The sequence below is a fragment of the Apostichopus japonicus genome, chromosome 2 (assembly GCF_037975245.1).
Source record: "Apostichopus japonicus isolate 1M-3 chromosome 2, ASM3797524v1, whole genome shotgun sequence".
Taxonomy (NCBI): Eukaryota; Metazoa; Echinodermata; class Holothuroidea; order Aspidochirotida; family Stichopodidae; genus Apostichopus; species Apostichopus japonicus.
In genome coordinates, this window is record NC_092562.1 from 15,523,720 (window position 1) to 15,544,786 (window position 21,067).

At 38.5% G+C, this 21,067-nt stretch overlaps 2 protein-coding genes across 2 annotated transcripts; one reads left to right on the forward strand and one right to left on the reverse strand.

Moving 5' to 3' along the window:
- Positions 1–5,469, reverse strand: LOC139979614 (U6 snRNA-associated Sm-like protein LSm1). The gene is made up of 4 exons (XM_071990591.1): positions 5,297–5,469; positions 2,914–2,982; positions 2,337–2,452; positions 1–877 (listed from the first exon to the last, which is right to left on the reverse strand). Exons 1-4 carry the CDS (start codon positions 5,349–5,351, stop codon positions 704–706), a joined length of 414 nt encoding a protein of 137 aa, XP_071846692.1. The 5' UTR covers positions 5,352–5,469; the 3' UTR covers positions 1–703.
- A 2,467-nt stretch (positions 5,470–7,936) lies between these two features.
- LOC139979621 (UV excision repair protein RAD23 homolog A-like) lies at positions 7,937–19,490 on the forward strand. Its single transcript, XM_071990602.1, has 7 exons — positions 7,937–8,127; positions 11,586–11,664; positions 12,831–12,910; positions 13,320–13,715; positions 15,797–16,057; positions 16,752–16,988; positions 18,225–19,490. The coding sequence occupies exons 1-7, from the start codon at positions 8,062–8,064 to the stop codon at positions 18,336–18,338; spliced, it is 1,233 nt and encodes a 410-aa protein (XP_071846703.1). The 5' UTR covers positions 7,937–8,061; the 3' UTR covers positions 18,339–19,490.
- Positions 19,491–21,067: the final 1,577 nt, after the last annotated feature.

Consider the following 21,067-nt stretch of genomic DNA (forward strand, 5'->3'; position numbering starts at 1 on the left):
GGCAGATACTGACATCATGAAGGGCAGGGATGGCCAAAAACCTCTACTTATGGCCCACGAGGATATCATATATGGTGGATTAAGACTCTTCTTGGTTGAGACATAACAAAGAGATCGTTTAAGAATGCTTCTTCAGTAAGAGAATACAGAATGTACATATAACATCACGTAACAGTAATAGAGCATTTAATGCTCCGTAAGGAATAACATATTACATCTCCATGGCAGATAAGTGAATAAGAACTACCATAATTGGAATTAATTAATGCTTTGAACAATCAAGCATACAATAAAACGTTTTACAAAACATATTTCAATATAATTGTAATGTTTCATAATGAAACTAGAATAGATCCCAAAAGATGACCCAGGGTCATTCCAATCGTGATAAACACATATATCAGTAAGTTCTTTCTGTTACTCACAATAGAAGATGAACACAAAACATTGCAGGAACTTTTCTTTGTAAATTAATTCAACTACTTTTGTGAAATGTTACTCTTCCTAAGACATGCAAACTCAGCTCTCTTTGTAGCTCAAAGATAAAACAGAAGCAACTATTGTTTTTCACTCTCTGTGTATGTGAACCATTCTTTCTGCATGAAGAAGAACTGTTCTCCATGGAGCATTTCAAATATCCTCTTCCAGACAACAAAGTCATTAGAGTTTCTGGACTCTTCTTTGTTTGCCTCCATCCTCTCACTCATGTGAATTCATCTGCCGTCCGTTCTGCGTGAGGTTGCAAACCTCTTTCTAAGAGTTTCTTATACTGTTTTTTCTGTTCGTCTTGTTTCTTCTGCTGTTCCAGTCGTTGGGCTTGCAGTATATTTTCCACCGATACTTCCTCTAAGGGTAAGTTCCCTTCGTTCTTTAAATCCTTGGAAAGAAAACAAAAAAGAGAGAGAGGCAAAAAATTGTGTTAGTTTCCTTCATTCTTTAAGATCCTTGAAAGGAAAAGGGGAAAAAAAGAAGAGAGATGCAAAATAAAGTGTGTTAGACTAGTGCTCTTAATGATTGTATAATTCCCAGTCACCTCATTTAGTCTTTGGCCCATAAGTAATTACCAGGTTTATATTAGTTTGCCTCACAGCTGGCTTATTCCAGTTACTAAACCAAGATACTGATGGTTATGTTCAGATAGTCCAGGGATGTGGTAGCACAAAGCAGCATCAAGAACAGGTTATACAATGAATTGTCCATTTAGAAATGGCACCACTGGCAACTTTCAAATATGTTCATGACTCTTCAGGCTGATGAGAATAACCACCAGAAGGCATTGTTTTGGAGTATATTTTAGAGTCATTCTGTGCCTACGACTACTACCTGAATCCAGTCTAACGATGCCAAGGTGAGAAAGTATGAAACACATTGAAGCAATTCTCACGACTATTAGAATTTTCCAATATCCAATAATCAATGTTCCATCATTCTTCATTGATCAAATTTGTACAAATAGTTATTATTATCAATTGTTATCAGCAAGACACAGTCATAATACCTGTAGGTTAGATTTACACACAGTTCTTTTTTTTCAGTTTACACAATTTTTCCTGTGAGGTCATTGAACAAGCAAGTGGAGGGTGGCCGTGGGATATTCCCATGTTAATATTAACAGCCATTTTGAAGCTTCCGCAATCTATTTGTACCATACCCGATCATTAAAAGAGAGATAAGAGAACAGGGAAAGATTACATAATTACATTGTTTACCACCAACTGTTTGTGAGATTGTTGTGGTCAAGTGATGGTTTATGCAGTGGACTTGAGATCTATTAGGTTTGCAGGTTTGATTCCTGCACAGATCATTACTTTGTGAACTTGGGAAAGGCATTTTATCTCTATTGCCTCTCCTCACCCAGGTGTGTAAATGGAGACCTGCGGAGGTAACTTGTAAATATATTTGCGTGCGCCTGTTTGTGGCTGCACTCTATGGAAACTTGCCACAGGGGACGCGTAGATGCACAGGAGGGGTTGTTTGAATTTCGCACACTTTGGTGTGTGGATGTGACCAGTTACCAACGACCATGGGTTAAGTATTAAAGTCGTGTGAGCGGGGTTGGGCTGAAAAAAAACTTTAAACCTTCAATTTTCACTTTATACAGGGATTGTCTGCAACTCGGGGCTGTACAGCTCAGTTGGTAGGGCATAGGACTTGTAGTCCTTAGCCTCCCTGGTTTGAAAACGGTTCCAGCCAGTTATTTTTTCTGCTCTTTCAAATCTATTTCTAGTTTGCTAGTCAGTTTCCTTCTTCTATCTATATATATTTATTTTGAGATATATTCCTACACCATCACCACCACTAAAAAAAAAGAGACCAACAAGATTCAAACGACTTACGATTTCTCCCAATAACTCGACATTCTCACCACGCACCACAAAGATGCCTCTTGGAATGTCACCGTACTGCTTGCCAACGTAAATCCTCTCTATAGTTCTATGGAGGACTAGATTTGCTGTAAGAACAAAGTGATATTTCTGGCTATCAGAATCAACCTCTGTACTACTGCTTGCTGAGCTGATATCAGAACACGTTAACATTATTTTGAATTATTGGTTTATTTCTTGCTGTAAAGCACATCATTTGAAAATTAGCAAGAATAAGTTGCTTCATTCCTGTCTTCTTTGCTTGAGTTTCCAATCCATACCAATCCAATTCAAAACAAGAAAGAACTTCTCAACATTTGGGTAAAATTATGTCAAAACTGATATATGTAATTATTACCAGCATATTGGGTGGGGGTGAGAGGGGGGAAATGTGGAAAAGGCCAGAGGGGTAAGGTCCTCTGATTGAAGTTTTCTCCCATCTGGCTCCACAACCTTAGAGTAGATGGGCAAATACCCCAAAAATAGAACGCCCCGCAACTTTAGAAGAGAGAGACAAATATGTAGATAATGGATCAGTTTTCTAACTTACCAAATTGGTCCACAGATCTGAGAAAACCAATTAGTGTGCGTCCATCTCTGAGGACGACCAGTATCTTTTCTGAGGGAAAATAAAATAATATTTACTGTCAACTTGACTTTCAAAAACAGCAATGTTCTTGCAACAAGACATCTGAAAGAACATATCCAATTTTCTGTAAACATAATCATGGAAATATAAATATTACAGGTTTTTTTTAAGTTTACAAACTGCTTTGGCAATGTTGCACCCTGTATAATTGCATGCTACAGAAGTCTCTCTATATTGTAACTTATAACAGTCAGTGTGATAGAAGCCTGGCTGCATCACTGCTAACTTGTGTGAAAAAAGATCCCAATGCCTGCTGGTAAAAACAATCATGTTGACTAAACTAGGATATATTCATATATATTCATAGGTCTTCTAATGAGAAACCTGTGAAGAGGGATATTTATAGAGATTTGAATGAGATTAATATCACAGAATCTTTGTAACTGTATCAATAACAATGGCATGATGGTGCTGTGGGGTAACAGTTAGAAACTGAACAATGCCAACTACTTCAACATATACATGGCAACCATGTTAATGTTGTACCACACAAACCATTGCACCATGCCACAACAGTTATGTTATCAAATGGACTGTGTCAACAAAGAAAGAAAACCTGACCATGAAGAGGATCGTTAGTAGGTCGTTAGTAGGTCGTTAAACATATTTACATCTATAGTGATTTAATATTTAGATGGATATCACATCAATTACACTGTTATCAAGGTTTTGTTTGTTTTGTTTAAACATACATGTGTACCCTTTTGGGATTCCTAAATCCTTTCCTAAACCCCCTCCCCCACCCCCTCCCAAAATAAAATAATAATAAAAACAAAACAAGGGGGAAAGGTGCTTAGTGAAGAATCAAAATGTTTGGAGAAACATTTATTAATTCAATTGGGAGAAATAATTCATGAAACTACCTCAAAATACAACATTGATATTGTTTTGAACACTGTAGTAATTTTAACCATATTTATCAAGGCTCTGGAGATTAAAATTGTGTTCCAAAGAGAAGTTGCAATGTGACTTAGGAACACAGCAGCTACATGTCTTACAGTGTAGCTACATTGGTTTACACAGTGTGTGACGTTAGGAATAACCAAAGCTACTGTAGGCCTTAATCTGACTCTTAAAAAACAGTTGGAACCTCAACATCCTGTGTTTCAGCTACTTAAAATCTATGCTTATGTGCACCAGAATATCTGTGCATTAAGCCCTTTCTTGTAGCAATGCAGCAAGAGGAAGAGCTTGAACGAAATCAGACATTGTTACTTGAAATGAGTGGTACAAGTCATCACATACAGTAAATTATGGCATCCAGTTACTATTAGTATAGTCAGTATTGCAAAGTTCGGAATACTGTGAAGTTCGGACACCTCCCCTAACCCTACTGGAGTAATTATAGAATACAGGGCCACTCGATGATACTATCTGAGCATCCGGATTCGCGGATGCTCAGTCTCACCCCAGTACGTATGTGAGTAAAAAATGTCAAAGTCCCAGTTCTTTCTTTTTGAGTGGATGCGCGGATGCGTGGATGCGGAGTCAAAAATTTCCTAAGTCTTTTGCTGGTACTTCTGTGGTGGAATTTTAGAGGGCGTCACACATGTACGGATGCCTTTTAAGAACGACACACTATTAATGTGGAATATCTTCGTACATTCGGAACTTTCAGTATTGGAAATACGTGATGGTATATGTCGAAACTTTTTCGAAAATTATTTAAGTCAATTCCTAGTACTCCCGGGGTGGATGCGCGGATGCGCGGATGCGGAGTCAAAATGAAATACGTGATAAAATGAAATACGTGATGGAAATTAGAGGGAGTCAAAATGAAATACGTGATGGTATATGGGGAAACTTTCGAAAATTATTTAAGTCCATACCTAGTACTCCCGGGTGGATGCGCGGATGCGCGGATGCGGAGTCAAAATGAAATACGTGATGGCATTTTAGAGGGCGACATACGTGTACGGACATGTACAGACACACCGCGCATCCGCGCATCCGGATGCTGGGAAGAGTTAATGAATGGCCCTGTATTCTATAATTGTACCACCCTACTCCCTAACCCTACTTTCTAACCCCTAACCTTATTCTGCCGATTCGAAGTAAGCTTTCCCATTCATCTGGTACGGATTCTAAAGTTAGGCCTAATTAGGCTTAAATCCTTAGGCGTCATTTAAATTCAAGGCCTAAGTTAGCATGGCCTAACAATAGTAATACTAGTTAGTAGTTAGGCTAAGTTAGATATAGCCTACTACTACAGAAATATTAACTGTTAGGCCAGTTCTTAGGCTAGTTCAGAGACTGAAAACTTAAAAGATGTCTAAATCGTAACTGTCTATTTCCTCCAGAAGACTTGCAGTTCCAGGCATATAATCTTGCCCTTCCATTTCTTCCCTCGAATTTGATACCGAATCTTTTGCAGTAGCGACGGGTGATATTCTGAGGCAAATCCCTACCACTGCACTGCACGGCTAAGCTCTGAAAATGTTAACATGAATTATATGATGCCTACGTCCGGATCGGGTTTTCCCGTTACACAGTGCAATAAGATATGACCAGAAATAGAGTTTCGAATTACGCCATACAAAATTCAGCTATATCAACCAGTTATGTGATACCCACTCTCGATTAGGGAAAGCTCGCAAAGGAAGGTTTTGGTTCCGAAATATGTCCATCTTTGGCTCGTAAAAATTGGGCATTGGGTTTGTCACGCCAGCATAATTTAATGGTCTTATCTAAATTACAAAGTGATTATAGAAAAGAAAGAAAGAGGTGTTCACATTCTCCATGTCATCCAATTTCATACCCCGGGCCGCGAAATTTTTATTCCCAAACAGGTTTGCAATTGCGTGTAAATAGGCGCTCATGATTGGTCGGAAAAGTTACGTCATCACGATAGAAACCTTCACTTCCAGGTAACCAAAGTGTCTGCATCCATTCGTTGCAACGAAGATATGCCCGTTCAAAATTACCCGAAGCTTTTCGTTAATATATGTAGATGTATTTGGAATTGGTTTAGACATATTGAGCACACTAGTATGGTATGATCATCTACTTTGATCGAAGATTTATGTGAAGGCATTAATCGATAACATCGCACAGTGAAATGTTCGTACATGGTACATCACAAATGCGCTGGTGGCCTATATGAATTATAACTGTGTACACAGTGCAGTGACGGAACATATCATACTGTACACTAAACTGTTTGCGTATATTCATTCAAGACTCGTGAAGTTGATTTTAGTGTAGGCCTATACCCATTCCACAAAACGAATTCCGATTGTAGTAGAACGGCTCACAAATCTTGAATAACGTAAACACGAACCCAATAGAATGTAGCGTATGTATCATAAGTAAGGTCAACATGTGATTCAAGCATTAAAAGTAAAGTTAGGCGTTTGATGGGAAACCCCGTAACTATATAGACTTAATTAAGTGTCAGAGTGTAACTCATTGCATGTCTTCGAACTTCGAAGCGATGCCTATTTTTGATGCTGACGTCACGAGCAATCTGATTGGCGGAAAACCACGCAATTGCAAACCTGTTTGGGAAAAAAAAAATCGCCCCCGGGCCGCTCTCCTCGTCGGTGTTAAACGATAATGCAGACCAACCAGGGATGGTCTCAGTGATGTGTTCGTACGAACACATCACGTATGCCAAACTTTCATGAGCAATTGCTTTCAATTTATGGAAGTATTATATTGCAGTGAAAGAGATTCATTTATGTCGTCAATGTACATCGTTATGTTGTGGAGATGGGACTTATACCTTTCAGTTATTGATATAATTTTTTCTGGTGCCACCAGCTCCTTTCTTACCTCCCACAAAGAGGAAGCATAGCAACCACCAACAACCATGTGTTTCCTACATCACAAAAGCCAATTTTGAATCCGAGTTTAAGTACTATGTTGGGAATTAAACGGTTTTACTTCTATTGAACATGAGTACGAGGAACTATAGCCATCTTCCCCCTCACCCCCTGCCCCCAAAACGACCAAGCACCTTCATTCACTACGTTCTTTCAATATCTGTAATCGACTGAACTTCTTGCTGTCAATGTGACAATGTACTGTTCGAGAATGTGCAGCATTAGTAAGTTGAGTCTCGTCTATCCGACATGCTCAGTGATTAACCTCCGCCACGTATCACGATCTTGCGCAAGGTTTATTGCTTCTTCGAAATTGTTAATATTAATGTCCTTGAATTGCGATTTTATTTTTCCAAGCAATGTAGTCACGAGCCTTCCAACTGGTTTAGCAGTATGTCTCAGTGCTTCTCTTAAAGCAACCTTTGCTGGGGCGTCCTCTTGGAGTCTTGCTACATGACCAAAAAAATCTCAATCTTCTATGTGCGACTATCGATGACCAAGGTGTTTGGTTGGTTTCGTTGTAGAGCTCATCATTTGATAACCAATTATTATTGGTCCATCTAATGTTGAGAATATTTCGAAGTAGTCTCCTTTGAAAAGTGTCAATTTTGCGATCAAGATTCTTCGTTGTGCCCCACAGTTCGCAATTGTACAAAAAAATACTCTTTAATAAAGTCTCAAAGATCCTAAGCTTAATTTTCCGGCTTATGTTTTTGCTTTTAAAAATGCTTGACAGTGTGTTGAAAGCACCGTTGGTTATACCAATTCTTCTGTTAATGTCTTCTTCGGTCCTCAGCAAGCTTCCAACATATTTACATTTCTTCCAACTGTCATTTCCTTTTCTTGCACACATGATTCCCACAATAGAAACACATTTTTGCATTGTTCGCCACCCATAATTACACGAAGGCCAACAAAGTACGGTGTACAATAGTTGCCACAATTTGTTTTTAAATTTCATTGATGGGGTCATTATTTCAAAAAGAATCACAGATTAACCTCATTAACGCCCTTTAGATGTTAATCATAGATTTAAGTCAGCCAATATTACTTTTTAACACTTTATCCAGTGAATTGGGAGACATGAAAGAAGGGCAGTGTAGGGCACTGTATAAATTTACTGCAAGTAATGTTTAGTCCTCACTTGAGCTTCATCCAGACCGAAGAAATTTGGGCTTGTTTTCAAGCTTTGGCCCTGTAAAAAAAATTATAATCACCTTTTGAAATGTTGATAACATTAAAAACTTTACAACAACAGACCTTTAAGGTCGAAATTGATGAGAATGCTTCGGTAAGTCGCAACCACCTTTTGTGTGCCACTGCTCATTCATAAGACTAGGCTATTACGATGTTTTCCATAGAACACGTTTCTCACGTTAGGATAGTACAGTAGTATGAGGACGAATTGATTTTGTCAGGCCTAAGCTACCCTCACTCTTTTATTTCCGAGATGAGCTAACTGCTAAGAAGAAGAACACAGCGTATTTGGTAGGCCAGAGTTTTTTGTGTAACTGTTATTTTTAGTTTTAATGGATTGATTGGTGTGCCTCAATTTAAAAGTTTTGCCAGGGTTATGAATTAGGCCGTGGCTATTCTTACGACGAGTTGTAACAATTATTTATAAACTATTCTTACGACAAAGGCAAATTCAAGCGCAGTAAAGTAAATAAAGTAACTGCGCATGTAGTAGGGGTAACCCTAACCCTAAACATAACCCTAAACTTCAATCCTAACCCTTACCCTAACCCTAACCGGAAATTATTGTTTCTCCTCGTCGTAAAAATAGTACTCCTGGTCATGAAAATAGCAACTGCGCATGCGTAGTCGGGAATTATTCTTACGACTAGTCGTAACAATTAGTGTTTACACGGGTCCAAAAATCGGGAACCGGGTACCCGAGGGCCGTTACCCGTCGGGTATCCGGGTACCCGGAAAAATTTTGTTTACCCTCGTGTATCACGATTTTCAAGAAATTACATATTGGATGCTGTAATAAATGCATTATATTCTCTACTGACAATGTTTTCATGTTCAAATACGTAGGTGTAAGATAAGGTATTAAACCTCCCTCAATAATTTTTATTTGCTTCTGTTTCTTTCATTAACTTTTTAATAAATAAATTATTTAATTACAATTAGCATTACTACTAACATCGCACTGCCGCCGCTGCTTATGCTAGCTCGTGCACGTTTATTGGATCAAACCATATAAATATCCAATTTAGCTCTTAAACAGTTTTTAATACTACTACTATCTATAGATTATGCAGGCCCATTGTTCTCATTAGCCGCGAGATTGCGCGATTCGCGCAATTTGATCGCATTTGGAATAAACGATTAGTAAAAAGCCACTTGCGATTACTATTTTTTAGTTATCCCGTCTTTAATCCATAAACATCGCGTAAAATTCCTTGTCAGCCTTTCCTTCTTTGAAATAAACGAATGAATAAATAATAATTTCTTCCACATGGTAGCCTAACACCACACTAAGTCAATGAGAAATCTAGCTAAGCCTAACCATCTGCTTATTTTCTGGAGATGTGACGCAAGTATATAAGACATCCATGGAATACTTTCGTTATTGCTGTTACGTTCGACCACATGGTTGCCTAAACACCACACTAAGTCAATGGGAGTAGTCTAGCCAAGCCATCTGTTTATTAGCTGAAATTGTGACGCAGTTATAAGATATCTATGGAAAGCTTTCGTTATTGCTGTTATCTTCGAACACATGGTAGCCTAACACCACACTAAGTCAATGGGAAATCTGCCTAACCGTCGTTTTGCCGTTTTTTTTTTTTTTAAATCACACTTTGCTTAGGATTCGGGTAATAAATTAGGAACCGGGTAGTATAACGTCGGGCGGGTACCCGGGTACCCGGATAACCCGTGCAAACACTAGTAACAATAGCCACTTTGTATGAATTAAGTCATTGTCAGGCCACAGAAAGTTTGCAGAGAAAGACCATGCACTTTGTTGCACCAGGCTTAGCATAGGCCAAGGTGATATGTGGAAAACAAGACTGACAATATTTTTGGCTTGTTCATTCCAAACTGATGGAATATAGGATCTGTCTGAAGCTTCAGTTGTCTAAACACCACCATTTCAAAGTGGGTTCCGATAACTAATGCGAATAGTACTTGCCTCTATTCTGTAAGTTAATGATAGAAATGATTGTCTTGTGGGATCCTTTTGGGATTTTGTGGTGCAGAAGTTTATTATGTCAACAAGATGGAGAAAACAGTTTGCAACACTCAATGAAAGGTACAACTTAAAAGAGCTTTAATTGCAAAGTTTGGATATGGATGTTAAACTTTACAAGAGTTTTACAAGCAGTAGCTAAAACTTTTTCTGACAAAGATAACTTTCTTTCAATCAAAATATAGTTACAAGTAAGATATTAAATCAGGATTTCAACAATATTTTGCGCATTTCAATTAATTGTGACACTGGCTGCCAGTAGATATATCTCATTTAAAGGCATTGAAGGCTCGCCCCAAACCGTGTGCGGCCATCTGAAAAAGTTAACTTTCTGTTGCTTGCAAGTGACGTTTTGTTCGTGTCGCTACAAAATGCAGACAGTAATGAAATGTGATACCTTAATTGTTATCTTTAGCTGGACCTGAGATGTCCATCGCTGTATCGTTTGTATCGTGCTGTGGGTATTGACCGCAGCTGTATGTACTGACTGTACACTAGTGTCTAATTACCAACGGTAGCAAGCTGTGTGTGTATTTTCTGGGATCGATGGTGGTGTTTAACACTTCTGTTACACCTCATTGGAAACTAGGTCAAATTACCGGCATTAGACATTTCTTTTTGCGCGAGTCTTCACACCCTTTAAGTAAATCGGTCTTGGCTTCAAATTTTATCATGCAGAAACTTGCGTAAAGTTTTCAAAGAGTAATTTCCTATAGGCTCTGGTCCGTCTAATTAGTTGCTTCCAGAGTTCCAGACTTTGAGGAGGGAATTACATCTAGGTTAACATCTGCGAGGCTACGTGCTTCTTGAGGTTTAAGTAGGATGCCCATAATTTGGCTTTCAACCCAATTGTTTCTGATGACTGATGAATTGTACAGGCTCAAAAAGAATACACAATGCAAAGGTTTCCAATATGGAAGTGTCCATCAAAATATTTCATGATGCACACAAGAATTGATATACTCTTGGCAAATTAATTTTTTGAAAATTTATACCCTATTCTTTTAGTACTGTAAGCCAAAGAAATAATTTCCAAATGACATTGGGCTTAGGCAAAACTCATAACCTTACAGGTGGCTAACATAAGTTTTCAAGTGATGCTGAAAACAAATTCCTTACAGTTCTATGATGTTTATCAAAGCTTTGCAGTTGTTGCTAAGACGTTGCTGAAAACAAATTCCTTACAGTTCTACGATGTTTATCAAAGCTTTGCAGTTGTTTCTAAGACGTAGCATGTTAGTCCTAAATAACCACTGACGTCAATTATTAGTGATCCCAAGAAAACCAAAGAAGTAAAAAGATAATTAAGATACCAAAGTGGTGTGCCATAGACACAGTCAATTCTTCCAGATTGAAATCATTTAATGTCAGTATTTTTTTTATATATCATATGGGAACTGGCAATGTCTCATGTCAAACAATAAAGATGGAAAGCTATTTTTCATAGGTGCCTGTTAGAACATATTGTAGACATAAGACTTCCATGATTTCATTGATGTTTTGTAAAAATTCTTGACATGTTAAGATATTTTGGTTACATTTTGCAGGTCAAAGAATTAAAGGAAAAAATTGAAGCAGAGAGAGGCAAGGATTATCCTGCTGCTGGTCAAAAGTTAATATATGCTGGTGAGTTGAATATGCATGTTTTGTCCCATTGTTTCATTGATCAGCAAAACCAGACGTGTCTCCATGGTCACGATCAGGGCTGTCTGGTAAGAACTGTTACATGAATAATGTAGTGAAAGAGGGAAATCAGCTAAATTTAAATTCATTGTTTAACATTCCAAAAGTGTTTGTATGTTGAAAATGGATTGTAGAAAACATGTTGAGTCTTTATTCACAGTTAAGAAGATGAATGCCGGTTACACAAGGGTATTATTTAATGGTTGCAATTAACTGCAACTTGTTATGCTGAATTGCTGATTGAGAGAAGTTTCCAAATTCATTTTAAACTTTAGGTATTGTACATTAAAAGAGGCATTTATTACAGTACTATAGTTGCTTAATACTGGGTTGATTAACTTCATAACAGCAGCTCTTACCTTTCAGCAGGTTGAAGGAAACATTTGTATTACTTTGACAAAAATGGACAGTTTTTATTAAGTTTTAATCAAATGTGATCTAAATTTACCAACATGCATGTAAGAGATACTTCCAGGCAGATTTCTGAGAAAGATTTTTTTACGTTATCTGGCTAGATGATCCCACCTCTTGGTGTTGTTTAAAAATGTTGTGACTTGGATACACATGAGTGCAGGGGGGGGGTGGTCAAATGATACACAATCAGACATGTGCTAACATTTATTATACCCCTAGTAGTGCTTTCTGATTTTTGTGTGTATTTTTACTGATCCAGTATGGTTATTTGTTTCCATGTGTTAGAGCAAGATCCACCACAATGTTTTGCATATTTTACAGCATGGTGGATCAAAAATATGTGTTATCAAACTTTCCTGGTATTTACCATCTGGCTAGGTAATTAAATTATGACTCTGGAAGTACTGTAGTAAACCCTACCATGAGTACTGCCTTAATTATAACAGCATATGTTTTGTTGTAATTCATTTATAATCACTTGAGAATGAGAGCTAGGGTATTTTGTTATTTGTACTTTACTGACCAATTGTTTCTTTGTATCACAAGATTATTCCTAATTTCATAATTACTGGTACACTGTTGGTGGACTTGAGTAACAGGTCATGTTTTTATATACGGTATTTGACAGGATAATATCAGAAACCTTGCTATGAAAGAATTTCCTCTGACTCGTTTTTTTCTTGTTTCATTGTTAGGTAAAATTTTAAATGATGAATCACCCTTGAAAGAATATCACATTGTGGAACCTAATTTTGTTGTTGTGATGGTGACAAAGGTAAGAATGAACTTGGGACAATTTCCTTTCTTCTGTCTCCTTCTTTTTTCTGTTAAGATTCTGGACATTACTTGATTACATTATGTGGTATCACACTTTTGAATTTCATTGAAATGGAACTGACGAGATATATGCAAAAGAAACATGAGAATTTTTTTACATCCTGTTTTCAATCTATATATTTTCCTTACTATAGGCTCTTTTAATTGTTTCAAATTAACCTCTTTATGCATAGTGTGAGTGCCCTAAAGGGTTCACGTAAACCATACGTCTGCTTACATCCATAGTAGAGGTTAGTTAATACCACATTTGCATTGTGAATGTCAAAATTTTGGTGTAAACTTCCCCCCTTCATTCTACAATTACATACACATATAACTGAGTACTAATTTCCCTCCTTCATCCTCAGCCAAAGCAAGCTCCTAAAACAGAAGCCCCCAAGCAAGAAACAACTTCACAGCCCTCCTCTGCTGCTGCTACAGAGGCAACTCCAGCTGCTTCAACAGAAACCGCAAAGACCACCCCGACAACGAAGGAAGAGACGTCCACGGAGAAGAAAGAACAGTCTACTACAGATGCAGCCTCGGCCAGTGCTGCCACGACACCTTCTCAGCCCTCCGAGCCGACACCGGGGGCATCGTCGCAGGTGTCGTTAGAGAGCGCAGAGTCCACATTGGTAACCGGCTCAGAGTATGAAGATATCGTCAAGAAGATAATGGACATGGGGTTTGAGAAAGAAAGAGTCATTAGAGCGTTGAGAGCATCCTTTAATAATCCAGATAGAGCCGTGGAGTATCTCATGTCAGTAAGTGGAGTGTTTTTGACTTGACCACTTGTTCGGATGTAGACTTTAACAACTTTTCTTTACAAAGGTACAGAGCAAAACCCTATGTAACGGCATCAAAATTCTCAGCGTAGTAAAGTCAAAGCAGGGGAGGGACGGGCCTTCAGATATGTTTAGCTTGGCCAAGAGCTCTCTAAAGTAAACATAAAAAGACAATTTTTTTTATCTTTATTAGTCTAGCATAGGATATTGCCTCTCTGTTGCATTTCTCGTGCTGCCCTTTAAGAGATTGATTTCATTATTTGGATGTAACTCTGATAGAAGTCACTGAGTACACGGTGATGGTCAGTTATCTTTAACTCATTGCTTATATGTTTTTGGTTTTTGTTTAAATCATTGTTTTGGTCTTTCATGTCCTCTGTGCTCTTTGCATCATTCAGTTAGGCTGCTTAGGACATAATTTATTGTGCTATACAGTTAGGCCTTGTAGTTTCACGCAGTAGGCCCTGCTGCTTCAAAAAATATGCCCTGCAGTTTCACACAAGAAGCCCTGCAGTTTCACAAAATATGTTATGCAGTTACACACAAGAGGCCCTGCAGTAACACACAAGAAGTCCTGCAGTTTCACACAAGAGGCTCTGCAGTCTTACACAAGAGGCTTTGCTACTTAGCAACATATGTCCTGCAGTTACACACAAGAAGCCCTGCACTTACACACAAGAAACCTTGCACTTACACACAAGAAGCCCTGCACTTATACACACAAGAAACCTTGCACTTACACACAAGAAGCCCTGCACTTACACAAAAGAAACCTTGCACTTACACACAAGAAACCCTGCACTTACACACAAGAAACCTTGCACTTACACAAGAAGCCGTGCACTTACACAAAAGAAACCTTGCACTTACACACAAGAAGCCCTGCACTTTACACACAAGAAACCTTGCACTTACACACAAGAAGCCCTGCACTTACACAAAAGAAACCTTGCACTTACACACAAGAAGCCCTGCAGTTACACACAAGAAACCTTGCACTTACACACACGAAGCCCTGCACTTTCACACAAGAAGCCCTGCACTTACACAAAAGAAACCCTGCAGTTTCACACAAGAAGCCCTGCAGTTTCACACAAGAAGCCCTGCTGCTTCACAAAATATGCCCTGCAGTTTCACACAAGAAGCCCTGCAGTTACACGCAATGGGCACAGCTGGTTTGGTCTGCTGAGATAATCTCTGTAGTTTGATATTGATACATCTTAGCTGAGCAGTATTTTGTATTTGCTGCAGCCTTTTCATTCTAACACAATATCTAAACAGATCTTGTCATAATATTGGTTAAGTTTTCAGCATCAGCACATCTTCTATCTTATTTTTAGTATCTGACTTCAGTTGAAAATATTGTGCTGTTACCTGGTTCGTTTATGAAATCAATATAGAAATAAGTTGGTTTGACAAGGCTATCTCCAGCATAATAACACCATATTCTTATTTTTGAAGTTAGAATTGGGTGACGCAATGTTGGCAAACATAATTTTACCACCGAGTTTATGCGATGAAGATATTGTTATTGTCAAAAATTTAGGTGATCAATACTGTATTTAGACCATTAACCTAGTAATTAGTTGATGTGATGAGACTGTGCTTATCATCGTCTAGACAGGTAACATTTGATGACTCATAAACGAGGAAGAAGTGGATGAGGTTGGACTATGCTGGTTAAGATCCAGAGTATTTGGTTGAGCTGCTTCCTGTGACCGTTGAACTGATACCTTATGATAACTTATGATTAACTTGATAGCTTATACTTTGGAGTATGTCTGTTTAATATCCCATATCTGTGTGATTGTCACCGTACTACCTGTTGTATAGCAGATAGTTGTTTATTTTTCTCCCGTATTTACAAGTCGTTAAGAGAGGGGAGAAAGTCTTGATGTCTTTATTGGGGATGTATTGTCGGAGGTAGAATTATACATTTTGTAAGAGAACCTTCTCCTCTTGTACAACTCATTACCTCCATTCTGTGACTATAGCACCACTACGTGCCCAAATAGCCGCTGTCTCCCATTTGTAACATTCTCTCCTCTCCTTTTACTCAGGGTATCCCTGACCTTCCCGAACCAGCCGAGGAGGAAGCCCAGCCCCCATTAAATCCTGAGACTGAGAGTAGTGGCAGTACTCCAGCACAACCTCAGCCGCCGGCATCGGCTCCAGCGACTGGTGATAGCGCAGCCAATAGATTAGCATTCTTAAGAGGACAGGCCCAGTTTGCAAGTATGAGACAGCTAGTCCAACGGAACCCTGCCCTCCTTCCTGTTCTCCTTCAACAAGTGGGACAATCAAATCCAGAATTACTTCAGGTAACAATGTCTGCTGTTATCATGGTTTCTCTTTCTTTCCCTCTCTGTCTCTCTCATCAAGTTGCAAAACAAGGAGGCAACACAAAAGCTCATATGACAAGTGAACCCTGAAGAGAGAAACATTCACCATGTCACATTCTGATTGAATTTTGGTGCAAAAACATTTGCAGCACCATCAAACATGATCCTGCTGTTCCTTTTTTTTGGCAGATGGAGTTGGTGGATGGTATGGGAGATTGGGGGTTGGGGGGGGGGGAGGTTGGGAGTGGGTTACGTTAGGAAAACAAATTGAAGAAGTACCCCAAGTTGGATATGAATCATTGACATGTGGAAATTCTACTTTAATTTTCTGTCAGCATATGAAGCCTTTTTGTGTTTTTTTTTGGATTAAATTTCATAGCATTGGTGCTTTACCTTTTTGAAGTACACTCTGCGTTCCAAGGATATAAGTTACACACACCACCATTGGTCCCAGTCATATCAGACAAGGTAGATTTAAGGAGTTGGTAAGGGGGAGGCAGGGGGTGGAGTGAGGTTAATAGGGTTACACCAAATGTCTTTGTATACTAATCATTTATATTAAGTTTTAAAATTTGAAAAAAGAAAAGGAGAAAGAATTTGCTGTTAGTAATAACGATTGAAGGTTCGTGAGGATTTGTTAAATTCTAGTTACTTTTGTTGAATCTTTGATCAGATGATTACTCAGAACCAGGAGGCCTTCATTTCAATGTTGAATGAACCAGTACCAGAAGGGGAAGCGCCTCCCGCCGCCGGGGGAAGTCTATCCGGTCCCAGTGCGGCACCTGCCGCACCACCTGCTGGCACAGAAGGTGGGAGTACCGGTGGTAGTGGTGGTGGGAATCCGCCAGGAGCTCAACAAGGGGTCAATTACATTCAAGTAACAGCAACGGAGAGGGCAGCAATCGAGAGGGTATGTCTTAATTTAGACTGCGCATTGCATGTGTAGCGTACTGGATGTCTAGTAAAATATGAACCATTTTTTTTAAGGCTGTGGCAAAGCATGAAGCTTAAGGAGAATTTTATTTTGATTGAATACAATCCAAAGTACCAAAGTCAGTATCACTGGTCTTCTATGTCAAAGGAGGAATCTCAAGAAGTTAAATTTAGATCATAGTTTGTATTTGCCCAGACCACGGTCTCATCGATATTGATGTGTAGCTCGTCAACAGTTAGCTAACGAGACGGTTAAAACTGCATTGTGAACGTGGCGACATTTTAAACCAGGGTTGTCCAACCTTTTACAGAGGAGGGCCACATGGAATGATTATGATGAAGGAGGGGCCGCAAGCATGAACCCTACGCTCGAATTTCCGATTTTTTGCCCGAAGCCCAAGGCAACAAAATGTGAGCACTGCGCGCGGAGCGCACTGATTTATTTTCCTTCCTGATAAAACAGATGAATAAAGTTCAGCCGCCCCCCCCCCCCCCTCCGCTGAGAGTGTCACACAAACTGACCTGTATGCAGTTTTTTGGACCCAGAAGGTTCGAATGATTGGTTATATAGCTTCAAATTGTTATCAATAAATCTGCTCACTAAAATTTCGCACCGTAGAGCAACTCTGGCGGGCCGGACGCAACCCTGCGGCGGGCCGGACTGTGGCCCGCGGGCCGTAGGTTGGACAACCCTGTTTTAAACAAAACCCTGTTAGCAAATAGGTGAATCCAATGCCTAAATTTTTGCTCTCTTTTTATTTTGTTAAAACGTGGCAAGTAACCACTGCTAATTTTATCACTCAGGTCTTGTATTAATGTGGCAGCAACAGAGTGTGTGATATCATTATAATGTACAAATCATTTGGGGCTAAGAAGAAAGTTACATTCTTAAAAGAACAATTGTATTGTAATGAATCTTCAATTTTGGACGACATTTACAGCCAAGAGGATGTTTCAATTAAAGAAAAAAAAGGCAAAGTATTCACAAATTCCTGATTCCTAATATCCTGTGTCGTCTACCTCTGACATACCGTTTGGCGTTCACCAGTAGGTAGATTATTTCGTATCAAATTTAATGGCTTTTTGTTGAACCCTGAAATACAGACCCCTTGAAGAGAATACTCTGAAAGAAGAATAGTCACCACTTTCACAGTCTATGGTTGTTGTTGTTATTATTCTAATCTCTGCTTACATTTGTTTCATTTGTTTTCAGTTGAAGGCCATGGGTTATGCTGAAGAGATTGTAGTCCAAGCCTACTTTGCCTGCGAAAAGAACGAACAACTTGCTGCAAACTTCCTTATAAATCAAACCATGGACGAAGATTAGAGATCGGCTCGGCACGGGTGTTCTGTAAATAGACGGCCTCATTTCAACTCACGTCGTGGTTTGCGTTAATGATTCTTTCCTTCATGACATCACAGATACGAATAACGATAAAGAACACACAGACGAGAGAAACTCCCCCGGGTGCGGCTAACCACGGTGTTATCATTCCATCCCCGCAAAGATAAAAAAAATTTAAAACTTTTGGTATAACACCTGTCTGTCGCCCATTGCAACACCAGATGAAAGACTTTTCTCTTTTTAATTTGTGGATGGAAATTCCCTTGCAGAATGCTTGCAATTTCATAGTAAATTACATTTTGGATGTGTTTTTAGATTCTGTACCACCACTGATGTGTCAAATCCATTGTCAGATATCGTTTATATGACAACATTGAGGCAGACTTTTGTGACTTAGTCGGGATTTGGTTTTTTGGGGGGGGTGGGAGGGAGGTGGCTGTAAAAACAAACAACTGTTTTTCTTTTGTTTTTCCTTGTAGCAGCTTGTCAAGTTATTGCTATATTGATTGGAAGATTGTAGTGCACCTTCATCAAATGTGCTAAAACTTTAGAAGTTCTCATTTGTAGCTTCTCTGTGTTTCTGATTATTTCAAGCTGCATTCTGTGTTGGATCATTCTAATTTATTCATACATAATTGGATACCCCGTAATAAGTTTGAGGGATATAGGTCATTACCTCCATGTGGCTATATTGTTTCACAAGCCCATTATTAACGATTTACTTCAGCCCCACCCCCCCCCCACCTACACCCTAAAAAAATTCCTGTCCCACAAATTTTAAAGCATTGATTTATTCTTCCATTCGCAGACCCCCTTAGACAGTTTGAAACTTTTTGAAGAATTTTATCTGTACTGTAGCTATTTGTTTTGTTTTTTGACTCGTGTAGGTTTTCAGGTACCTCATCTTTCCTATAAACACTCTGTAGGGAACTATCAAATTGTGCCAAAAACAATACAAAATGCAGCTATAAATAGACTGAAGTTTGAATAGTTCAGGTGCTTTTAAGGAAACCATCTAATTATATCCTGCAAGGTTCTTCTAAATGACAGTTTCTTTTGTTAGCAGCATTATATTACACTTGTTATGATTGTGTTAAAATATAAGTGTATAATAAAGAGAATCTATGATCGAAAGACTTGAGTGTTTAAGTTTCCCTGTCTGTGTGTCTATAAGTATGTTGTGTTGTCTGTCGCATTCACCTCACATGAGTTTGTCAGTTGGCTACGTAGTTAAGAGATTTGCTTTGAAGTGAACATTTCATGCTTGCATGCTCTCAAAAGTAACTTGAATTTGTAGAGCAATTTGGGGTTTCCTTAACAAGAGTAGTGGACCCTATAGATGCGAGTAGTTACACTATTGGGTTCATTTTCATCGTCAACTAAACAGATCAGAAATTGTATCGCGATGACATTGAAGTGTTACCGTTTTCTCTATCATTCAGGAGAAGATTTTATTGTGTGGTATGGTAACTTTGTGTGTGTCCCAGTATCTCTGTGCACTGTGTCATATGTATGTAGTCGCACTGATAGACAACGCACTTGCCATCTTTTCACAAGTCGAATCGTAACCACGTTTTTTTGAGAAAAGAAATTATCATTTACCAAGCCTTAAATGAAAATGGTCAGTATTTCCACAGTGTTAAATGGAAACATTAAGTTTGTAGGTTTGGAGCACTCTCATGATTTATTTTACGGAATTGTTGCACAGTAAACTTCAATGCATGCGTGATGTTACGGAAATATTTTTCCTTGCTACAAGCAGTTTGACTGTTACAAGTATAATTCTTGTCTGTTTGTTTTGAAATCTGATCAAACCATTGATGAAATCACATAGCCCAAAGACAGAACTCAACCACAGAGCAAATTATGTAGATCTTCATATGTTGATCTTCATCACCGCTATCCTTTGCAAGAACATTAAAGACCTTAATATCCCAAGGTTGTAACCATAGAGCATCCTGCTTACTTACACCTGTATGAACATTGTTACATCAATGGTTATAGAAATATTTATATATTACATTTTTGCGGCTAGTATTGTCATCATTATTAATAGGGTGTTTTTTTTACCAAGAAAGTTCTGTAATGAAATGAGTTTGTCAGGGTTGCAGGTATCAGAAGGTGCTACATCTGTCAAACTTTGAAGCAAAACGAAGTCTTAATATCACAGAAGGTTATAAAAATTAGAAACCAGACTTGTACACCCCACATGATCAAAGTTTGCACTTTTTTCTAAGATACAGTATGGCATGGTCTCAAATTCATTTATCATTTTCAGTGAGTGGTATGTCCAACCTCATGTTATTCAGGGATGTTAAAGAGTTGATATTGCTCGGAAATGTAGGAGAAATTTATTCAACCTTGAAAATAATTGTAAGGTATACATGGAGAGTTAGTTGCAGGTCTAGTGTATGAGTTCACTGTTTAAACATTCAGCAGTTAGCCGTTGAAATGAAGTTACTTGTGGTATCATATGTGGAAATGGCCCAACTATCTGAAATATTATCATATATATGTTATATATATATATTGTATATATTAGGAAATATCACCGGACTTGCACATCAAAGTGATGAACATTTGAAAAATGGGCCATTGTTTGTTTTTTTTGTAATTCAGTAGCTTCTTATTTAAGGGATTACAAAGAAAACAGTAGTCAGTTAAACAAACCAATACTATGCACTGTAATGCACTGTAAAATATGGAAGCAC

What these genes read in the sequence shown, in the direction of transcription:
- LOC139979621 (XM_071990602.1), top strand. Translation starts at nt 8,062, where the DNA reads ATGTTGATAACATTAAAAACTTTACAACAACAGACCTTTAAGGTCGAA. An exon ending in TCAAAAGTTAATATATGCTG is followed by an intron (nt 11,665 to 12,830) that starts GTGAGTTGAATA and finishes TTTCATTGTTAG; the next exon opens with GTAAAATTTTAAATGATGAA. An exon ending in TTGTTGTGATGGTGACAAAG is followed by an intron (nt 12,911 to 13,319) that starts GTAAGAATGAAC and finishes CTTCATCCTCAG; the next exon opens with CCAAAGCAAGCTCCTAAAAC.
- LOC139979614 (XM_071990591.1), bottom strand. Translation starts at nt 5,351, where the DNA reads ATGGAAGGGCAAGATTATATGCCTGGAACTGCAAGTCTTCTGGAGGAA. An exon ending in TCTTCTGGAGGAAATAGACA is followed by an intron (nt 2,983 to 5,296) that starts GTTACGATTTAG and finishes ATTTTCCCTCAG; the next exon opens with AAAAGATACTGGTCGTCCTC. An exon ending in CAGATCTGTGGACCAATTTG is followed by an intron (nt 2,453 to 2,913) that starts GTAAGTTAGAAA and finishes TTGTTCTTACAG; the next exon opens with CAAATCTAGTCCTCCATAGA.